Here is a 21,501-nt window from a genome sequence, read left to right on the forward strand (position 1 = left end):
GTACATCGAGTAACCGATGAGATCAATTTACTAGAGCTAGAATTAAAAACAGCGCCGTGCTAAATAATATTTCCATCAAAAACCATTTTCTATTATATTTCTATAATGAATGTAGTCTTTTATAGAGTCCCTTAAGTGAATATCTCTGTCTCACCTATTTTAGCTACCAAGCAGCTTTTCTATAAACTGTGTTTCGATTGAAAGGCAATAAGGTAAGGCATATACAGGATATGCATGTTTGTGCTCAAGGCGTCATTAGGCTACGAGTCGTATGCTTGTTTGCTACGATAGTAGTATACAAAAAAATGCAACGCATGAGTGGCGTTGTGGGCATCACAATAAATCAAATTTAATAAAAATCAAAATCGTATGACTTTTAAAAAAATACTAAATACGGAGCTGGTATGCTGTAGAGACTGCTGATATTGATCATGCTTGTATTCTAAATAAGGAACTTACTCTTAGATGCGAAACTTGTAGGTTTTGGTTCCAAAGATGAGTAAGGTAATAAAAAGGAACAAAATCTGAAACCTATATCTTTTCTGTCTTTTAACATTACTGATACATTGTTTCTTAAAAAAATACGATGTAAAAGATTTCAATTAACTAGGTACTTTTATTTAATTTTGTCAAATTATTGCAGTAAGTATAAAAGAAATAAGAAAGTTATAAAAGAAATATACATATATCGAAAATGCGGAAATGTTTGAAACGGAATATAATAAAATCATTTAATATCAAGCTCTGATAATACAAGAGCATAAATATTGGAACGTTTCGCGAAGTCTGACTAAGGAAAGGAATAAATTATTCGTAACTATATTATACATGTGTGTATCTGTAGAACCATTTATACTCCACAATTTCATGGTTGTCACTGCTTTAACTTTAAACATATCGTGACTTACAGAAACACATCTGGTTGCTCCCATAGAGGTTAATGTATAGGCTTAGAATTCATAATTAATTAATCTGACTATTTATTCATACACACAACGCAATCTGCTTGTACATGAACTACAAAATTACTTAGGAATTATGTAACAAGTTAGAGCATAAACACTGTTAGAATATCAAGTTAATTAATATTATTCTCCTACTCCTGTGTGATAAGAGTGTTGTAGCATAGTGGTTTTATTGACATGATTTCCAACACGAGTTCAAAACCGACTGACATTAAAAACTCAATGTGACAAAAAAAATGTTCTGAGAGACGGAACGTCTTGCCCATTGCAAATAGGTTTATCCATCGAAATGTGGGAATGTCACGTGTTACGTCCTCCTCATTAACAATGCCTGCCTACTCTATCTGGTATGGCAGTTGTGAAGTTTTTAATATATTATTACTATAAGTAAGTACGTATTCATTCCTTTAGTTTACTTAAGAACATAGATTAACTTAACCAACTTAAACCGCCAACTTTAAACGTTTATCGACTCAAATATTGCAATTGGTAAACAACTAGAAGAATGTGAACTATCTTCTGTTTCCCCACATCTCCCGCGAGAATGTTCAAACCAAACCGCGAGATAAAATACTTCTACTGACTTCGTAAACAGATTTTGTTCCAAGACGTTGTTTCTTAATTACAAATTCCTGCGTAACGGACAACATTCCCTTACGGACGGATCCCAGAGCGTCCCAATACTCAACTTTGAGGGTAACTGCTTAATTAAATCATCAATATAGAAATCTCGGAGGAACCGCGGCCCGTGATGTATTGCCTGCCATTACAATAGGTTACTGTACAGTAGACAGATAAAATAGTGAAGATAAGAACTGTGTGTTTCAAACCGTATAAGATTCATTCACAATTATCATCGCAATTTATTGAGTTTTGGTAGGTTTTAAAAAATACCTATCTAATTAGCGGATAACTGTAAGTTATAACGTATTATTAAATGATGTAATTATAGGAAATTTTATGTTCTTTTTATGCCAATGGAATAGAAAACAAACTGACGGTATCATGTAATGAAAAACTCATGCGTTGCTATTCTGGAGAACTACTGTATCATGCCTTCGCACTTCGTAATGATACCTTATCTAACCCTTCAAACGCAACGCATCTTGCAAAGCAAGCTGCTTGACGGCTAAAATGTGTAAACTAAAGGTACGCAGAAGATTTTGTATAAAGTCGATTTATCTAGTTGTAGTGAAATTCACAGTACATTCGCTGCTTTCTTGGCACGGGCAGACTGTTATATACTATTGTCATGATAAGTGTCTCGTATATTATAAAGAAATATGTAAGTTATTTTTTGTAATAATTCATTTCAAAAAAGATTAACGACTATATCGGCGGTAAATTTAAGATTTACATTTCAGGTCGACAGAGTAGCGAGAGATAGGTAGTTAGTTAATAATTTAATTTGATCAGAACTGTCGAAATTCACTTCACTCAGTATTGTATAATGCCCGTTAATTGGGAAACTATCCCTTGGGTCGGTTGTCTTATATCGCAGCTTAATGGACTATAATTTGTGTCTCTTCCGGCAACAAACCCCATTACTATGTTAGTAATAATTACTAATAATAGTTAAATTAATAAATAGCTACATTAATAGTTTTACATTTACATTAATAGTTTAATTTACAATTCAATAATACAATATTTATTATATATTTATTTCGACGTTAATATTTTTCTTCGTTAATATACACCTCTCTTATCTTATGACCTACAAATGTTCGGATCTCTTTTTTTTTAATAAATACACTTTCTCTATATCCTATTCATACTGATCATGACTCTCATCTTATGAAATACAAATTTATACGCTGGTATCTCTTATGAATTTTTTTATATAAATCTCTACAATTCACACAGCGCCATTCTCTAGCTTGTGTTATAGACAACTGATATAAATACATGGATACATATTTTTTTTGTAAATAAATACATATTATACATAGAAAACACCCTGAAATACAAACAATCATACTCATGAATACAAATGTTGTACCTGGAATCGAACCCACGAGATAGTAAAGCGGTGTTCTAAACCACTAGACCGAGGTTGTCATCATTCACATACACAGCCTTGAAAATATAATTTTTGTTTGTGTCGTCCTTAGTATTTATATTTCAGTTTCAATTCTTGTACCCAAATATCAGCTATAGATATTATAGATGTGCATAAAATTTATATATTATACACAGCTAATATTAAAATAAACAAGGAATCGCTTAACAAAAACACCTATAGACCATCATGATAAAAATAATTTATAAGAAAACCAGAGTCTCTTGCAAAGTATTTATTTGCTGTATGTACAGTTACAATATTAGTGACACTCAGAAACAAGAACACAAATATTGCTACTGTTTCTATAATAACTAGTTTTACATCGACAGGCACCCTCACAATTCTTTGGGGGCTCTATTGGACAATTATATGGTTTCCCAATGCTGTCGCAAGTGTCAGGAACACAACTTGGGCATTCATCATATTCTTCGTTCTCCGGGCATTGTACACCGGCTAAACAGTAACAATTAAAAATTAAATAAATTAATAGTTATATTAGTTTACAATTTTTATGTAATTAACCACTAGATGGTAAGGGGTAACCGTCATCTTTCTACATACGAACAAGATTACAGTCATCACGTTATACGTGACACCCATGCTACCATTCGTGCATTGCCATTCTAGAAGACTAAGATGTCATACCTCTAATCCACTGCCTAATCGCATCCTATTTATATCCTCTTCCTTGGGTATTATATTTTAGATTAGTTTTCTTTTAATTTCCTAATTCAATTTAGGCAACAAATTTATTCTAGTTCTAAATTAAGCTGAAAAGTAATGTAGTACCTTTTTAAGAATTAACGTAATATGACTTCAATAAAATGTAATATAAATAAGTAAGTGTAATATATATATATATATTTAAATAAAAATAATATTTTCATACCTGTAGTCATCACAAAAATGTATGTTGGTCATTAAGACCAGCAATAGAAGCGTCTTGACTATCTTGAACATGTTCTTGTTGATATTTACTGTTACCATTCCCAACAATGAAATTGAAGCAGCTATAGATAGTGACTTTGTCTCTACCATACTGATATATATTTGACTCCCTTTTTATATAGGAAACTTACTTTTTACTTACTTACTTGTCGTGCACTTGTAGTAATAATAAATATAATTAAATTTTAAATGTTTTGCGTGCGGAATTAATAAATGTTGAGCATAATTACTTTTTTTCGTGTTGTCCATTAAATATACGTATTATTTTTATATTCTACAAACTATTGCTCAGACGTTGTGCATATATGGTGTTTTTAAATTATTTCTCGAAAAAATATGTTTTGTATATTATTTATCAATTATTTTAAACTTCTACTTCTTCTGTTCCAAATTACTCAGCTTTTTACTAATTTTAGCTGTGGCTTGAGTTCTTAGTGAGGTGATACAACTTGCTTAAAGCTTTCAAAGGGCGCTTAATAAATATTCAATAAAAAGAAGAAAAGGCCGCATCGCATTTTTACTATTTTACAACACGAAAAATGACTATTGTAATTAATTTAATATAATTGTTTTTAATAAAATATATATACAATACACATCGAGGTGTTCCTGAGCAAAGGTGAGTAAATTTGATGTTAATTAATAAATATATTAAATTATCAAATATATTAATTGAATGAATGTAAATTAAAAGAATGTAAATGTAAAACAATTCAGTATTATATATTATATTTGCTACGAAACAGATAAGAGAAAAAAATAAGGGTTCATCTTTAAGGTTCGAATCTTTTTTTTTTAATGCAAAATTCATGACTACTAAAAGAACAATTCATCCAATAATGTAACTGTAATTTTTGTTTGTGTATATCTCCTTTAGTATTTATTTTACAGTTTCAATTTTTAAAATCAGCTGTTGATATTTAGATATACATCAAACCTATATTTCATACACAGCTAATCATACTTCATACTAATATTATAAAGAGGAAAAGTTTGCGAAACTACTAGACCGATTTGAAAAATTCTTTCACTATTAGGAAGCTACTCCATTGATGTATCATAGAAGCTATATTAAAATGATATGTGTAAAAAATTGCACAAAAAATACCTAACACAGCGTGCGCTACGAAAACTATTGATGATAGAAGAAAATGATATACTACAACTGTACAGAGCACATCATTATCTATAAAAAGTGTCGCGACGGCATGTGTCTATCTATCACAGTTACGTCACAATAAATGTTTTTTTTTTGTTTATAAATTTAATTACTGCGCCGCCGCTAGAAAAGTATCTTTATTTTCTATCTTGGTATTAATCCTTATCAAAATAAATTACCTCATATTAACGACTGCTTCAATACCTGTATATAACTTTTTGAATTTTTCCATTCGGACATTCCATTCGAAAGATATCACGTATTTAACAATGTAAGTATTAGAAAAAAAACCCGCTCAGTTAACTATAAACCAAATGTGATGTAGGGGCGTCACTGGTGTATGGGAGTAGCAATAGTAGTGCAAGATAATACATACAACCGGGAACGATAGCGAATTCCTGACGATGCAACTACTATAGTTGCATCGTCAGGAATTGCTGACGATGAAAAACTTACTATAAACTCCCGCTATGCATCGTCATGTTATATCCAGAAAATAGGGTCTCTTGGTAAATTATTATAAGATGCCTCTTTGATGTATGTGGGATGAATGTACCATGAGCCATAGAGGCTTTGGATAGAACCTTAAAAGATCTTAGAAACACCTCTGCTCTTTTAAACTTCCGCTATCCGTAAATCTTGAGCAACAATCTGCATGTTATATCCAGCCTTATTATGCCTAATATAATTACCTTGACATCGAGAATTTGCATGAAAAAGGCTTTCATTGGTTGCCATCTAAGTCAATAGTGTTACCTAAGAATGAGACTGTCAACAAATAATCTAATTATTCAAAAAGTTCCCGGACGAATAAAAAATTACAAATCAATTGACAGCGTGACTAATATCGAAAACGTAGTTCATTATCAACAGGAATTTTTACTAAACCCTTCTGGACTGCTAACATATGATTTCATGTCAATAGTCGGAATTTCTCAAAAGCATAATCTAATCACGATTTTAAGAAATGTAAACCCATCAGAGGCTACTTACTAAGGAATTGAAGGACAATTTAATAATAGTGATCATTACCAGCGGCACGGGCCATGGCCGCCGGGCAACTAGTTCGTATACCAAGAATACCGATGATCCCAACTGATCTACCAATATCATTTAAACGGCATTAATTTTCGGTTAAAATATCTTCTGTGTAATAGACCTATGTATGTTTTCATCTTAAAAAACTACACCGATTTTGATACGTTTTTGTTTATAAGACAGAATAGATAGAGTGACTAAAGCGTATTACAAAAACACCCTACTAGTATCATGATGGTAAAAAATAATGTATAAGAAAAACAGAGTATTTTGTAATCAATTAAAGATCTTTATTCAATAATAAACCCATGATCTTAAATTATTTATTTGAAGTGGCGTTACAATGTTATTAACAAGCACTAACAGGGATGCAAATACCGTCACTGTTTCTTAAGTAGTCGGTACGACATCGACAGGCACCCTTACAATTATCTGGGGTCTCCAGTGGACAATTGTATTGTTTCCCAATGCTGTCGCAAGTGTCAGGAGCACAACTGGGGCATGGATCATAATTTTCGTTCTCCGGGCATTGTACACCGGCTAAACAGGCACAATAAAAAATTAATTAAATTAATATTTATATTAATATACCACTTTTATGTAATTAATCACCAAACGGTAAGGTAACCATCACCTATATACACAGGAACAAGACTACAGTCATCGCGTTATACGTGACTCCCATGATATCATTCTTTCATTACCATTTTAGAGGACTAATATGTCATACCTCATATCCTGTAATTCCACTGCCTAATCGAATCCTGTTTACACCCTCTTCCTCGGGTACATATTTTAGATTAGCTTTCTTTTAATATCCTAATTCAATTTAGGCCAACAAATTTATTCTAGTTCTAAATTATAATGAAAAGTAATTTAGTATCTTTTTAAGATTTAACGTAATATGGTTCCAAAAAATAAATAAATAAAAAAGTAAGTGTAATATTAAATTTTAATATAATTTAAATAAAAATAATATTTTCATACCTGTAGTCATCACAAAAAGTATATTGGTCATTAAGACCAGCGATAGAAGCGTCTTGACCATCTTGAACATGTTCTTGTTGATATTTACTGTTACCGTTCCCAACAATGAAATTGAAGCAGTTATAGATAGTTACTTTATCTCCACCGTACTGATATATATTTGAATTTGACTCCTTTTTTATATAGGAATACTTGTCGTGCACTTGTAGTAATAATAAATATAATTAAATTTTAAATGTTTTGCGTGCGCAGTTAATAAATTTTGGGCATAATTACTTTTTTCGTTTTGTCCATTAAATTATTGATTATATTATTTTTATATTCTACAAAGTATTGCTGAGACGTTATGCATACATGGTGTCGTTAAATTAATTTCTCGAAAAATATGTTTTTATTTATCAATTCTTTTAAACTTCTATTTCATCTAGTAAACAACCAGGCCGCTTAAGGCTTGCAACAGAGCTTGATAAATATTCAATGAAAATAAGAACTGGAAGAAACGGCCGCTCGTATTTTTACTATTTTACAATATGAAAAATTACTATTTTAATTAATTTAATATAATTGTTTTAATAAAATATATATACAATACTACACATCGGGGTGTTCCTGAGCAAAGGTGAGTAAATTTGGCGTTAATTAATAATTTTATATTAAATTATCAAATATATTAATCGAATGAAGAATTGTAAATTAAACAATTAATGAAAATGTAAAACTTTACATTTACATTAATACTTTAATTTACAATTCAGTAATGAAATATTGATTATAAATTATAGACCTCTCTTATCTTATGACCTACAAGGTTCGAAATTTCGAACTCTCGAAATTTTAATGAATCCACTTACTCTACAAACTCTTATACTACACATAATATAATATAATATAATCTTCATATTCTCATGAATACTAAAAGAACAATTCATGAGCTGGTTCTATTCATATACATATCCTTAAAATTGTAATTTTTGTTTGTGTATATCTCCTTTAGTATTTATTTTACAGTTTTAATTTTTGTACCCAAACGTCAGCTGTCGATATTGCAGATATACATAAACTCTATATTTCATACACAGCTAATATGAAAATAAAAAAGGAAAATAGTATTATAAAACACCCTACTAGTATCATGATGGTAAAAAATAATGTATAAGAAAAACAGAGTATTTTGTAATCAATTAAAGATCTTTATTCAATAATAAACCAATGACCTTAAATTATTTATTTGAAGTGGCGTTACAATGTTATTAACAAGCACTAACAGGGATGCAAATACCGTCACTGTTTCTTAAGTAGTCGGTACGACATCGACAGGCACCCTTACAATTATCTGGGGTCTCCAGTGGACAATTGTATTGTTTCCCAATGCTGTCGCAAGTGTCAGGAGCACAACTGGGGCATGGATCATAATTTTCGTTCTCCGGGCATTGTACATCGGCTAAACAGACACAATCAAAAATTGATTAAACTAATAGTCATATTTATATACCACTTTTATGTAATTAATCACCAAACGGTAAGGTAACCATCACCTATATACACAGGAACAAGACTACAGTCATCGCGTTATACGTGACTACCCTGATATCATTAATTCATTACCATTCTAGAGGACTAATGTGCCTCTTATCCTGTAATTTCACTGCCTAATTTTTTTTTTTTCCCAAGAAAACAATAATTTTCCCCAAGGAAGAAGGTCTTTACATCCTTCTTCCTTGGGGGAAATTGTTCAGCTTGGGTTTGATCTCATTTCCTAATCCAATTTAGGCTCACAAAATTCTAGTTTTAAATTGTGCTGAAAACTAATTTAGAATTAACTTGAGATAATTTCAAAAAATATAATATTAAATTTTTATATAAAGGATATTTTCATACCTGTCGCCATCACAGAAAATATATTGGTCATTAAGACCAGTAACAGAAGCGCCTTGAATATCTTGAACATTATTAGCGTTGCTGACAATAAACTTGTAGTGGCTATATATCGTTACGTTGTCTCTACCGTACTGATATATATTTAAATTTGACGCTTTTTTTATATAGAAATAGTTGCCGTGCACTTGTCCCAATAATAAATATAAATAAATTTAAAAATGTATTGTGAGCGGAGTTAATAAATGTTAGGTTAGATATAATTACTTTTCAGTGACGTCGATTAAATGTAGATATTATTGTCTATTATGTATGTATTTGGTTAGCTATCCAACTATTTGTATCTAGTATCCATGACACGAGCTCTGCTTATCATGGGACTGGATGGCGTTATGTGAATTGTACAGGGACAGTAGTATTATTATTGGTTATATTTTTTATATTTACGAACTAATGCTTTTATATACATGTGTAGTTAAATTAATTAATCTAAAATTTATTTTTTGTATAATAAATTATTTTTAACTTCTGTTCCAAATTACACTGCTTATTATCTGTGGCTTAATAAGACTATCCAGCAAATAAGTGTATGTAACAATTGCTTATATACATTTATCATCTTATATTTATCAGTTTATATAAGATGAATATGTAACTAATCGCTGTCTGTGTAGTAAATATATATGAGCTAAATAATTGATTAGAGGACTTTATTAATGTAATAGAATAAAAAAAAAATTACAGACTTTTGTCCATTTGTCTGTGCAGACACGGCTGAACCGGTTTAGATATAGTTATCATTAATGTATAATACATTACGTTAATTAATAATTTAATCTGATTTGTTAAGTTTCACTTAAAATTATACGGGCACGCACTCTACGAGTAATAGAAAATATGGAACTAGCAATTCCACTGTATATAATTACATCGTGCTAAAATTAATTATTTCTTTAAACAGTCGACCATTTAAAAGGAGTTAGGTACATGGGTGAAATAGTATACTATAAATATTATTATAATGTAATATTCAATGTTGTTGATTTGCTCATTAACATTTACTGTGTAGAGAGTGTCCATATATATATATATATATATATATATATATATATATATGGATAATAAAATAAACTACACATCATGATTCGCCATTCGCCATAACCGCTCTTAAGGCAAATCGTGTCGTGCGTAGACAGTTTAATACAACTGAATAAATAGTGATCATATGATTTGAAACACATTTTCTTTCCGAAAGAAGTCACCAAGTCCAAAGTGTAACAAGTACCATTCATTATAAAATATTTTGTAGCATAGTTTATTTGTAATATAGTTTATTTCACATCAAAAATAATGATGACAAGATACATTATGATACAATATACTATGAAGACATTAATGGGGATTTTTATGTAATATATTAGTCATTACACTATTTCGTCATAGATCTGCGTCACAAGACTCGAACAATTAGTTTTGGAAACCGGTTTTAACTAACTTTTCTTTAACGATAAAAGTCGCTGTCCATGTAATTTACTACTAAAAATATTGCTTGATATAGAATACAGCTCTCTTCTACGAATTTCTAAAGAAACTAGAATAACTGTACTGTGTAATATTATGTTATCTGTGACTGTACTTACTTTGATAAAATGCAAAATTTTTTAATGATGATGATGTCAAATTACACTTAATTGTTTTTTTTTCAAAAGCGGTATTATGACACCAGACACAAGATACTAAAATTTCAATAAGATACAAAAACGCACAATACCTTAATGAATAAAGATATATTTAAAAAAAAGTAATTTGAATATCTGCCATTAGTTTAGTTTAGTTTACTGCGATTAATTGTAACTCTATATATTCCAGCAATTGTAGAGTAAAGTTCTATGACTTTTATAGTATCTATTTTGTGTCATGTATCCTTAAGATTTTAATAAACTTAGACTATTATGTTAAAATATTATTTAAAGGTAAAATAATATACGGTATGAACTCGAATATCTATTTGACTTTTAGTTTCTTGTCCGTCAAGTAAGTAATATATTAAAACTATAAAAAAAATTAAATTCAGATTACTTTAAAAAAAATGTAGACATTTTTTCCAGTCAAATAACTAATGAATCGAATCTATAGGTTTTACTTAATAAGCTGGCATAATGACATGGATGAAATTAATCGTTAAATTATGCGATGGAAATGTAATTCTATAAAAAATATTATATATAGTAATACATTTGGAAACTGACAGTAGTACTATAGATAATAAATAATATGTAAAAAGTATAAATTTTACCAGGTAAAATAATATAAAAAAAATATTGATATACTCGTTTATTAATATTCTACATAAAAAGGCCCATTTTTAAGTTAAAAATAATAACATGCATGGTTTGATAAAAAAAAAAAATAATAAAAAAAAAGTAAAAAAAAACACAATAAAAATTACAAATAATTGACAGTTTTTGAGGACAACAGAAACGTCATATAAAAAAAGTCTGTGTTAATGGACAATAAAAAAAAAACACAAACAATAAATGCATATTAAAATTTAAGGATTCATTTCTTCACTATGCTATATTACATAAATATTTTTTTTAGAAAAACTGTATGTAATTTAAAATATACAAATTATTGCTCTAAATTTTGAAATAATAAACATTTAAAGCAGGCAGGAAACTTTGGGAAAAAAGTAATGTTAGCAGCATTCTCAAAGCTTTTTTATTTACTTGCAATTTTTTAAATGTTTTTTACGTAATTAATATGGCAAAGAAGCTAACTAACTATTGTAGTGTAGTATAGTACATATATTATAGAGGAATATGGTAAGCGTACATAAATCTGTTTAGAAGCCTTGTGTAATTCAATATGGTAACAATCAAATATAGTTATTTGAATTATTTTATAACGAACATGGTTTAGATTCACCTAGATGATTTATAGAAACATTACGGGGGACATATCGAGATTCTATTTGCGTTTAATCTTATATTGAAACCCTAATTGAAGAATTCAGGTAATGTTAATCACATTGCCTGCAGTCTTCAATTGGTATACATATGTTATTATCATTTCGTGCATAACCCTCCTCGCAATAGCACATTTCGTTGCACTTAACGTTCACTATTGGACAATTAGTTTGGTTTTGTGTGCTCAATGTTGCACATACATTGTCACAGGCGCCTCCGCATGAGAAATATTCATGAGGTCCAGTACATTTAACTGCAAATAAAAACATTTCAAATTTAACATTATTACATTTAGTTTCTCATGCTTTCATATATCAGCCACAAAATAGCTGGCTTTGAAAGATTTATTTAGGTTGAAGAGTGAGATAAAGCAGAGAACTTACAGAAAAAGAGGCGACTTAGGCTGGATTTCACCAAAGAAAATAATCGTGTTTAGTTCGAAGTGCACTCGATTAAAACGTTTAAACGAGTTCAAAGCTTAATTTTGCATTTCACGGCTACAATCGCAAAATTAAATAATGTTTTACCTAGTTTATAGGTTGTTGTTATATATATTTATTAAATTGAAAATTTAAAAAATTATCACATGATTGGATTACAAATACTTCTTAAAAATTTTAAAATAAATTACCCATTACATAAAATATTATTTTATGAGCGTGTAACACTGTTAACGAAGGAAAATATAAATTTAGTTTTATAAACGCAATCTATATATTGCTGATGAATGATGATGATGAATCAATTTAAAGTAAAACGAGATCAGCGTCGATATTTTTTTCGGTGAACTCAGTTTCCTTGAACTTGTTTATACTGCAATTGGTGAATGGTGAATGACAATGCATGAGCAGTACCACGGGTGTAACATGATAACCTGTGGTCCGTAGTGCAGTTCAAATACTCGTATACATATGGGAAACTGTTACCACATACCATCAGGTGGCCCGTCAACTTTTGCAATAAAAAAAGACACTTAAAAAGGTAAATAAAATTACTCTATAAATTAAAAAAAAATTAAGTCTAATTATGGTGTACTGGCTAGTGGTTTACTAGGGTTACCCTGAATTATACCCAAGATACAAAAAACTTTATGTATCGACCTCATCCTCATCTTATGATCTGCCGGTATAAACTGTTAGCAAGTGTACCATTCCAATAAATATATATATATCGCTTTCTCCAGTGAACGTTGTTAAAAACAAAAATTAATAAATTCTTAACGTAGTTGGGTAACTATGTTAAGAATTTATTAATTTTTGTTTTTAACAACGTGAAAAAAATGTCACCTTTAGTATGGGTCATACTAAAGGTGACATTTTAGACAGACAAACACTATATCAGTTAAAATACTAGAACAGAAAAGTACTGATTACTTGTTCCAGTATGTTACAGGAATATAAAAATATCTCCATTTGTTTGTTGATTTGTTACCTCTTGGCATTTTACTACTCAGTCAATCATCAAGAAATATGGCATACACGTAGCGTTTGGGATATCCCGGTCACGGGAAGGAAGTAGCGGGTAAAAATACAGTATACTTTATAAATAATACTCACAGCAATCCTCTTTAAGAATACATTCCCTGATTTTGTTCCTATAATATCCTTTATAGCATATACAAGGATCTTCGGATGGGCCTGGTTCAGTCGAGCAGTCGTAACCCTTGCCGGTTATGGCATCACATGTCAGTGGAGGGCATGGCCTTGGACTATCAAAATATTGTTCAAATGGCTTATTGCATTTAGCTAAAATCAATATATTTTCATAGTACAATAATAATAATAACAATTACATATAAGCTGAGAAAATGAGACAATCGTGAAAATAATAATCACCACAGAACAATTCATACAGCACTATCAACACTCAAGTTAAGCTAGCTAAAGCTGTGTCATGGATACTAAATAACTAATACAAACACATAGATATATATTTTTTTCATAAATACCTTACATATTATACATAGAAAACACCCAGACCAATACAAACAATCATACTCACGAATACAAATATTCGTTCCGTGCAAGGAATCGAACCCGTGACCATCGGAAGTAAAGTGGTGTGGTAAACTTAATACGAATTTATTTTCTACTCAGAGCAAATCCATTAGAATACCAAATATTAATCAAATGATTAATATTTGGTATTCTAATTTAGTAACATTTTTTGTAAAAAAGTTCTTAAAGTCTCCTACTCTAAATTTATCTAATGAAAATAAAAGTGAGTGTAAGTAAGGTAATTATGAGTTAAATATATTTAAGCCCTTTTGTTTAAAGATCAGTAACAAAATTGGTAATTTTGCTTCATGATAATGCACAGTTATTCTTATACTGTGAGTTATGCTTAAGTTAAACTAACTTGTACCTATGTGAAAAATGTGAAGTGTATATACTGAATTAAAGTTTCTATTTACAGTAGAAAAATGTACAATGATATTAATCAATACTTACGGCAGTCATCCCATAGGACACAGTTGCCTTTGTTATCTTTATGAAAACCATCTTTACAACGGCACTTTGGTGGAGGACAATCAGGATCTCCAACTGGTGGTCCTAACGAGCATGTAATAATACGCTCATCTACGCCACATTTCCTTGGAGGACATGTAGATGGACATAGGTCATAAATCTCTCTTTCATTTGGGCATACATCATCTGTAATTGTAAAAAAAATCGATTGCACTATTACGCCTTCTTATAAACCAACCAGTATCAAAAAAATATTGTTTTCTACATATCTATTTTGATATAATTCAATACCGTAAAGACATTGAATTATACCAAAATATCTGATTTATGGCCAGTATTTAATAAGTAGTTTGTTTTTCAAAAATTATATTATCTTCATTCTAATTAAGACACATGACCTATATATATATATATATATATATAGTAAAATAATTTAGTTTACCTAAACACTCATTTTCTTCTATACAGGTACCATTACGTGCCCGTAAGTATCCGTCCCGACAGACACACCCATTTTCACATTTAATAGGATCTATACAAAGATCTGGTCCCCCAATTTGAGTGCAATTCCATTTTCCGCAACCACCGTTAGCGCATTTTGAAAATACTTCATTAGTGCCACAAACAGGTGCTACAAAAATAACAAATTATCTGTTAATAAAGGAAAATAAAAAAGTATAACTGTAATTGCTAAAAGCTATAAATGTATTTTTAGGTGATGTAATCAGAAATTGTAAACGAAATGCGTTTGCCATTACTGTACTAGTTTCTAGCGTTGTATGTAAAACTTATGCAAGAATTAGTTAAATGTTACATTTAGTTTTTTTATGAAAAACGAACTAATATAATACCAGGTTAGCCGTAAAAGATATACCTACAAAGCGAATAATCATAAAACTGAAATTTAATAATTTCCTAATAAATAAAACGGATGCGGATCATAGGGCACAGCTAAACATTTTTCACTTTAGTTGAAAAACTCATTTACTTCCTATTTATTTATTGTCTTTTGTTGTATTATTGGTCATTATATCTTAACTTCATACCAACAAATAGTAATATATTTAAGAAATATAATATATCTTCGCTAGAGAGTGTTCTATTTAAATAAAATGCTTCTAAAGTTAAATGTTCCATGTATTAATATATAATAATAAACATACGACTGCAATAAGTTAAATATTTTCTTTCACAATATTAATAATTCAATAATTTTATACATTTTGACGAGCTAACAGAACATATCTGCACGCGCGCGCATAAACATTTTATACATTCTAACTAACACATGGATATTAATACGAACATGCCGCTTAAAAGTTTTATATGTACTTGACTTCTAATAAGTAACGTTTGTTTAATAATATTTGGTATCTAATGAGTTATATAATCATTAAAAATATATATATGACAATGTACATGGAAGAGCGGGATGTACTTGACACAGGGATTGCTATGCCTACTACATAGGTTAACCTAAAACTGTGTTGTTGTAATACAATTTTTTTCTAAAGAAATAAACATTTTTTTTTATTTTCATATCAATGAATGTATTTTTATGAGGTCATAAATATGTTAAAATGCATGGTATTTATTTATTTGTCCTGTATTTCTATAGGTATGATTATATAATATCAATAATACTCACAGCAATCTTCTGGCAAAACACACTTCTTCAAATTTACATCGTAAACATAATCCTCTTTACAATCACACCCGTTGATCATACAAACAGCGGCACATGCGACGGGACCCTTATCGTAGTTAGAACAAAGCCTTCCACAGTTGATTCCGCAACCTGATTCTGCATGGGGATCCCCACCACAAGAGGCTATAAAATAATAATTATTGATTTATATGGACGGTACAATAAATAAAGATTTTATTTCACATAAAAACTGTATCAATTCTCGATAATGTCATTATGTAAACAAATCGAAATCAATTCTAAAATAATCGGTTCAGAATCGACACGGATACATTCAGATTGATGAGGTATCTTTTTGCGAAACATTTTTTACCTAAATACAGTGTTGAGACACGAAAAGAACTGACATTAATCGAATGTTAAAAATAACTCAAAAACTGTAAACTAATGTCTAATGTTAATAAAATTTGCATTTACATGAGAACCTTATAATCATCAAAAGGTTTATATGAGATTATAAACTGTTCACGTATTTTTGAAATAACACCTAAAAGACTATGGATAAATTTAATTAAATTTTAATTTAATTATGATAAAAACATATGTATTTATCCCATGTATTAATCTAGGTACGGTCTCTCTGTAATAATATTTTCTTTCAATTATCCAGCCGTTTAAACCTGATTGAATAACCCACATCTATATAAACTTTTGTTAATAAAATATTCGAATATTTATTTAGACGGATATGGAAAACAATCTACACTACACAGCCTACCTCCTGGAAAATTGGAATTGTCATATATATGATGTCATGAATAACAAGCCATGAATGCACTATGACACTATGGCAGCATGAAGCATTCATACGTTCTTTAGCATTCATTCGTACGATCTTGCCTGCATACCCATTAATTTCACTTTTCGACTTTAACCAACACACAGCTTTCGTAGCAATCTACTAGCAGCAGATGTAGTTGAGACAGAGGTCTCTCTCTGATAAATTCGTAGCAACGTCATATTGTATGGGGACATATCCATACTTCAATACTAATAACACAATATAAAAAAGAATGTCTGTTTGTTCATATCAAATGGATATGAATAAAATTTGACTTGATTTTAAGTAAAATAAATAATTTCAAGACATTAAATTCATTTCAAAGAATACGAGTATTAACGTTTATTATACTTACGGCATTCTTTTATAGGTATACAAATTCCTTTTTTATTTCTTACATAGCCTTCCTTACATATACAGGCTGCTTTTCCAGGACATTCACTATCTGGACCAAGTGATGGACATGGTACAGGATATCCCACTTCAGAGCAATTTAGTGGAATACATAACAGTGGTGGACATTTTACCCATCTTTCGTTTCTTTTACATATTGTTTCTGAAATCATAATAAAATTATTAATAGTAACGTGATGCTGTTTTGTAATTACTGTTAAATAAACTATTGCTATATATACTTTTCAATTGGTTACCATAATGCTTACGGTCCAATTGATGGTAAGTGCCAACCATCGTCTATATACATGAACAGCACCACAGAATCTCGTTACCATGATATCATTGTTACTCATACGTTTCCTTTCTGGAGGACTAAGACACTACTTGACGGCTACGGCAACTATTAAGTACGTTAATTGCGTACCGCAAATAATAATGCATTCCATTATAACGATTAAAACATACTTCTATAATCTTAATTCAATAAATGTGTACTACATATCTAGGTATGATCGAAATTTTACTGCGCGTTTACCGCTAAAAAGAATCCATTTATCGTGTCTCCTCCATTTGAAGACACTCTTCTTGATGTGAAGCCAAATCTCGAGGTCTTTGGCGTTGATATATCCAGTGACTTTCAGTTTTGCGATCATTTGGAGGACAAGGCTAAAATAGCCTCAAAAAAGCTTGGTGTGCTTAATAGAATGGGACTTATATTGTGGGAATTATACAAGGCGCAGATCCGGCCGCATATGGAATACTGTTCTCATCTCTGGGCGGGAGCACCACAATACCAGCTACTGGTAATCAACGTCTATGTGACAGACTCGACCCATTAGCTTTGCGGCGTGATATTGCATTTTTGTGCATTTTCTACTGCATATTTCACGGGCAGTGTTCTGAGGAACTGTTCAGATTAATACCAGTCGCTGAGTTTCACCACTGTACTACCCGCCAAAAACTAAATTACCATGCTGATCATCTGGATGAATAGCGGTAATGTCAAACAAGGCCGACAATGTCTACAACTTGCAATTTCCCTAGTGTTGCGGGTGGTCATGGGCGGGGGTAATCACTTACCATCAGATGAGCCGCATGCTGCTTTGTCCCCTGTATTATAAAAAAAAATGTTGTAAAAATTTAACTGAAGTGGGTTCCGCACCAATATTATTAAAAAATTAAAAAAATTCCTACTATTTAAATATAGACATCAATCTGATTATTTTATTGTTTGAAAATAATTTTATCTACAAATATCATTATATGATAATTATCATAAATACACCAAATTATTTCACATAAATCAAAGTATTGAAATGATTTCATACCTGTTGAAGAAGCCACATAGTACCCAAATACAAGAGCTACATATAGTAGTAACTTTGTCATTTTTAATGGAAAAAACCTTATGAGTAAAGCCTTATTACCACTTTTATAGCTAGGCACTAAACACGTACTTCGTTCACTTGTTTCAACAAAAGATGAAAAATAAGTTATGTTCTTATTTATATATTGTTTATAATGCAAATAATAAGCATGTAAAACAATTTGCCTCGCTTCATAAATTATTGAACAATGCATGTAGTTTTTCATATATTAAAAAAACATTTTTTTACTTTTAATATATCTGCAAACAACTTATTATAAGATATATTATTTTAATCTTTGTAATTGACATAAAATTAGAAATTGTAGTTAAAAATGAAAAAGTTGTCAATACCTATTAGATATTATTTGATGTGGAATTTCTCATAAAATATGTGGGTAGTCTGTAAAGTTTTCGACCTAACAATGATATCACAATTTTATTCCTAAAAGTTTTTATTTATTTTCTACATAGTCTCCTTGTAACTCTACACACATCCCCCAGCGATGCTCCATACTTCTAACCCGTTCAATTAGTCCTTGACGACCGAGAATTGGTCAATAATCTGACACATAGACTGACAGAAAGTGTCTAACTTACAGAAACTTTATTATAAAAGTAATTGACGAAATGCTACTCGTTTAAGCAATGTCTTGCTATCAATAACCTAATCAATAGTTCTTCATCATTTCTTGTAGAGACCATCTGATAAGGAGGAAGATGGAAATAAGCTAGATTCAGACTTATTTATAATTATCAGAAATAATTCGCGTAAACTAAATTAGAAATCTGAATACAAACAATACCAATAAATTAAGGAAATCTTCCTTTACCTTAAATTAAAATGAAACTAGTAAAATATAAATATGTAATAAGACCTACCCTATCATTTTCGATTACTAGAACACTAAAACTGTTCGTGTAATATACTTATACATTCAAAAACACACATTACAAAGCCAGATAATTTTATATTTATACTATTTCATTTTCTCCTTTGCAATCTTCTTCAATCTTTTCATTCTTAGCTTCCAAGTACTGCTAATATAATTATCTATGACATAATATAATGGTACAAAATAGGTAGGTAGTACTGCAAGCTAGCTCGTCTATAGTTATTTATTACGGTCTGATACGTAGTCATGAACCCTTATAAATTTGTACAAACCATCCATTGATCAGGCAACGTAATGCTGGACAAAGTGACTATTATTACTGGTCAAATAACGGACATTACAATTATTCAAGATTTTGTTTGAAAAAACTGCTTCAATCGTGGTATATTTATTATACATTCTATGCAGAGTTAACCCTTAAAAATAAGATCTTGTCACGCAAAGTTAGTTAAGATATTATTTGAACTGTACCGTAAAAGGTTCCGTTCGTTCACCTTCACTCTATTTGCCTGGAAACCATCGTTGTTATTTACTACTGAGTTTGCCACGATTTGGTACCTCCACCTGAACTCATTATTCACGCTTATAGCATCCTCCACTGATATCCTGCCAGAATATACTGTTATCAAAATAAGTTACTACGAAATACGCGATGTAAATAGTAATGTTACATACGTTTTAATGCTTATTTCTTGGTGACAACCATTATTGTGAACTATTTGTTGTTACTAATGGTTAAGAGATTTCGCTGATATCAAGTTTCTAGACTATTTTGTGATATACTAAATGAGAAATGGTTATACATCCCCAACAGTAGAGAAAACCTACTAATCAGATAGGTCATGAAATTTTCAATGAGAAACAATGTGAAAATATGAATATAAATTTTGAACTTTTCGCACTGAATGCACAAAGTGACAAAGCAGATTAAAAATTTGCTTTTCTGCACATGAACCAACTCTTCATTTAAGTATTCCAAATGATATAAGCAAAATAACGATAAGTGAGAGATATTGCTACCGAGTTTAGGAAATAATTTAGGAATGTTAGTGAGGTGCGGTTTTGTATATACTGAATATTGTTTAATACTATCAATTGCTTTTAATCTGTAGAATTAACTTTGTATATAAATATTAAGGTATTCTTAAGGAAGGTATAAAGAGTTTCTTAACAACTTCATCCTATACTGACTTACTGAAAAATGGTTATACATGCCATCAATACACGATCCTCTCATCAATATACCCCTCAAAAACTTATGAATAAAGTATGAATTTGCAAAATTTATAGTTTTAGATTGAACTTTCAACTCGGGACTTCATGAATCTCTGTTGCTCCATATTAAACTGACACTATCTAATACAGTAAATGCCTATTTCAGTTTTAAATAGCAGACAAAATTATCTAATTTAATCGAGATGGCTAAGTTCGTCATAAAATTAATTTTAAATGTTACTTTCCGCGGCTTTATCTAATAAGAATTCAGGGAAATTTCTTGGTTATGACATTTTTCTTCGTTTGTGTTCTCAGGTATGCGATCTATATATATCTATCTATCCATATATATGTATCAAATACAGATTTCTGCGACATCTGTCTGTGTTTGCCATATACTTAAAAAACTGAACTTGATGAATAAATAAATATATACACATATAACAAATATATCCGTTAACGTATAGGTTACGTTAACGGATATATTTGTTATATATATCTATATTTATTTATTTATTACGTTAATGCCTGATGGCAAATTACTTTTTCACTATATCTCTGAACAGATAGAATATAAGATGATAGCTTAATCTATAATAATAGAAATCATTTATCACAATTAATGATAAATAGGAACAGGTATACTAGAACTAAATTGGCTGTGA

The 21,501-nt window shown here is 30.2% G+C and overlaps 2 protein-coding genes and 1 long non-coding RNA gene across 3 annotated transcripts; all 3 read right to left on the bottom strand.

Moving 5' to 3' along the window:
• Positions 1-3,289: 3,289 nt before the first annotated feature.
• Positions 3,290-7,223, bottom strand: LOC131843610 (zonadhesin-like). The gene is made up of 3 exons (XM_059192284.1): positions 7,163-7,223; positions 6,554-6,715; positions 3,290-3,483 (listed from the first exon to the last, which is right to left on the bottom strand). The coding sequence occupies exons 1-3, from the start codon at positions 7,221-7,223 to the stop codon at positions 3,290-3,292; spliced, it is 417 nt and encodes a 138-aa protein (XP_059048267.1).
• A 4,457-nt stretch (positions 7,224-11,680) lies between these two features.
• On the bottom strand, positions 11,681-18,339 carry LOC131843691 (zonadhesin-like). Its single transcript, XM_059192383.1, has 7 exons — positions 17,895-18,339; positions 17,319-17,519; positions 16,123-16,305; positions 14,917-15,105; positions 14,457-14,660; positions 13,563-13,751; positions 11,681-12,259 (listed from the first exon to the last, which is right to left on the bottom strand). The coding sequence occupies exons 1-7, from the start codon at positions 18,010-18,012 to the stop codon at positions 12,060-12,062; spliced, it is 1,284 nt and encodes a 427-aa protein (XP_059048366.1). The 5' UTR covers positions 18,013-18,339; the 3' UTR covers positions 11,681-12,059.
• Positions 18,340-18,373: 34 nt separating this feature from the next.
• On the bottom strand, positions 18,374-20,221 carry LOC131843693 (uncharacterized). Its single transcript, XR_009357560.1, has 3 exons — positions 20,093-20,221; positions 18,688-19,290; positions 18,374-18,469 (listed from the first exon to the last, which is right to left on the bottom strand). It is a non-coding gene; the product is annotated as an uncharacterized LOC131843693 (long non-coding RNA).
• Between the last annotated feature and the right edge of the window lie 1,280 nt (positions 20,222-21,501).

The sequence above is a fragment of the Achroia grisella genome, unplaced genomic scaffold (assembly GCF_030625045.1).
Source record: "Achroia grisella isolate CSIRO2021 unplaced genomic scaffold, CSIRO_AGI_Agris_v1 utg327, whole genome shotgun sequence".
Lineage (NCBI taxonomy): Eukaryota > Metazoa > Arthropoda > Insecta > Lepidoptera > Pyralidae > Achroia > Achroia grisella.

Excerpts from the sequence above, each read along its gene's own strand:
- LOC131843610 (XM_059192284.1), bottom strand. The coding sequence starts at position 7,223 with ATGGTCAAGACGCTTCTATCGCTGGTCTTAATGACCAATATACTTTTT. Across the intron at positions 6,716-7,162 it reads ACTTTTTGTGATGACTACAG|CCGGTGTACAATGCCCGGAG; the intron begins GTATGAAAATAT and ends GTGCCTGTTTAG. Across the intron at positions 3,484-6,553 it reads CTACTTAAGAAACAGTGACG|CCGGTGTACAATGCCCGGAG; the intron begins GTATTTGCATCC and ends GTTACTGTTTAG.
- LOC131843691 (XM_059192383.1), bottom strand. The coding sequence starts at position 18,012 with ATGATCGCAAAACTGAAAGTCACTGGATATATCAACGCCAAAGACCTC. Across the intron at positions 15,106-16,122 it reads TGTTTTGCCAGAAGATTGCT|CACCTGTTTGTGGCACTAAT; the intron begins GTGAGTATTATT and ends TTATTTTTGTAG. Across the intron at positions 13,752-14,456 it reads TGTCCTATGGGATGACTGCC|CTAAATGCAATAAGCCATTT; the intron begins GTAAGTATTGAT and ends TATTGATTTTAG.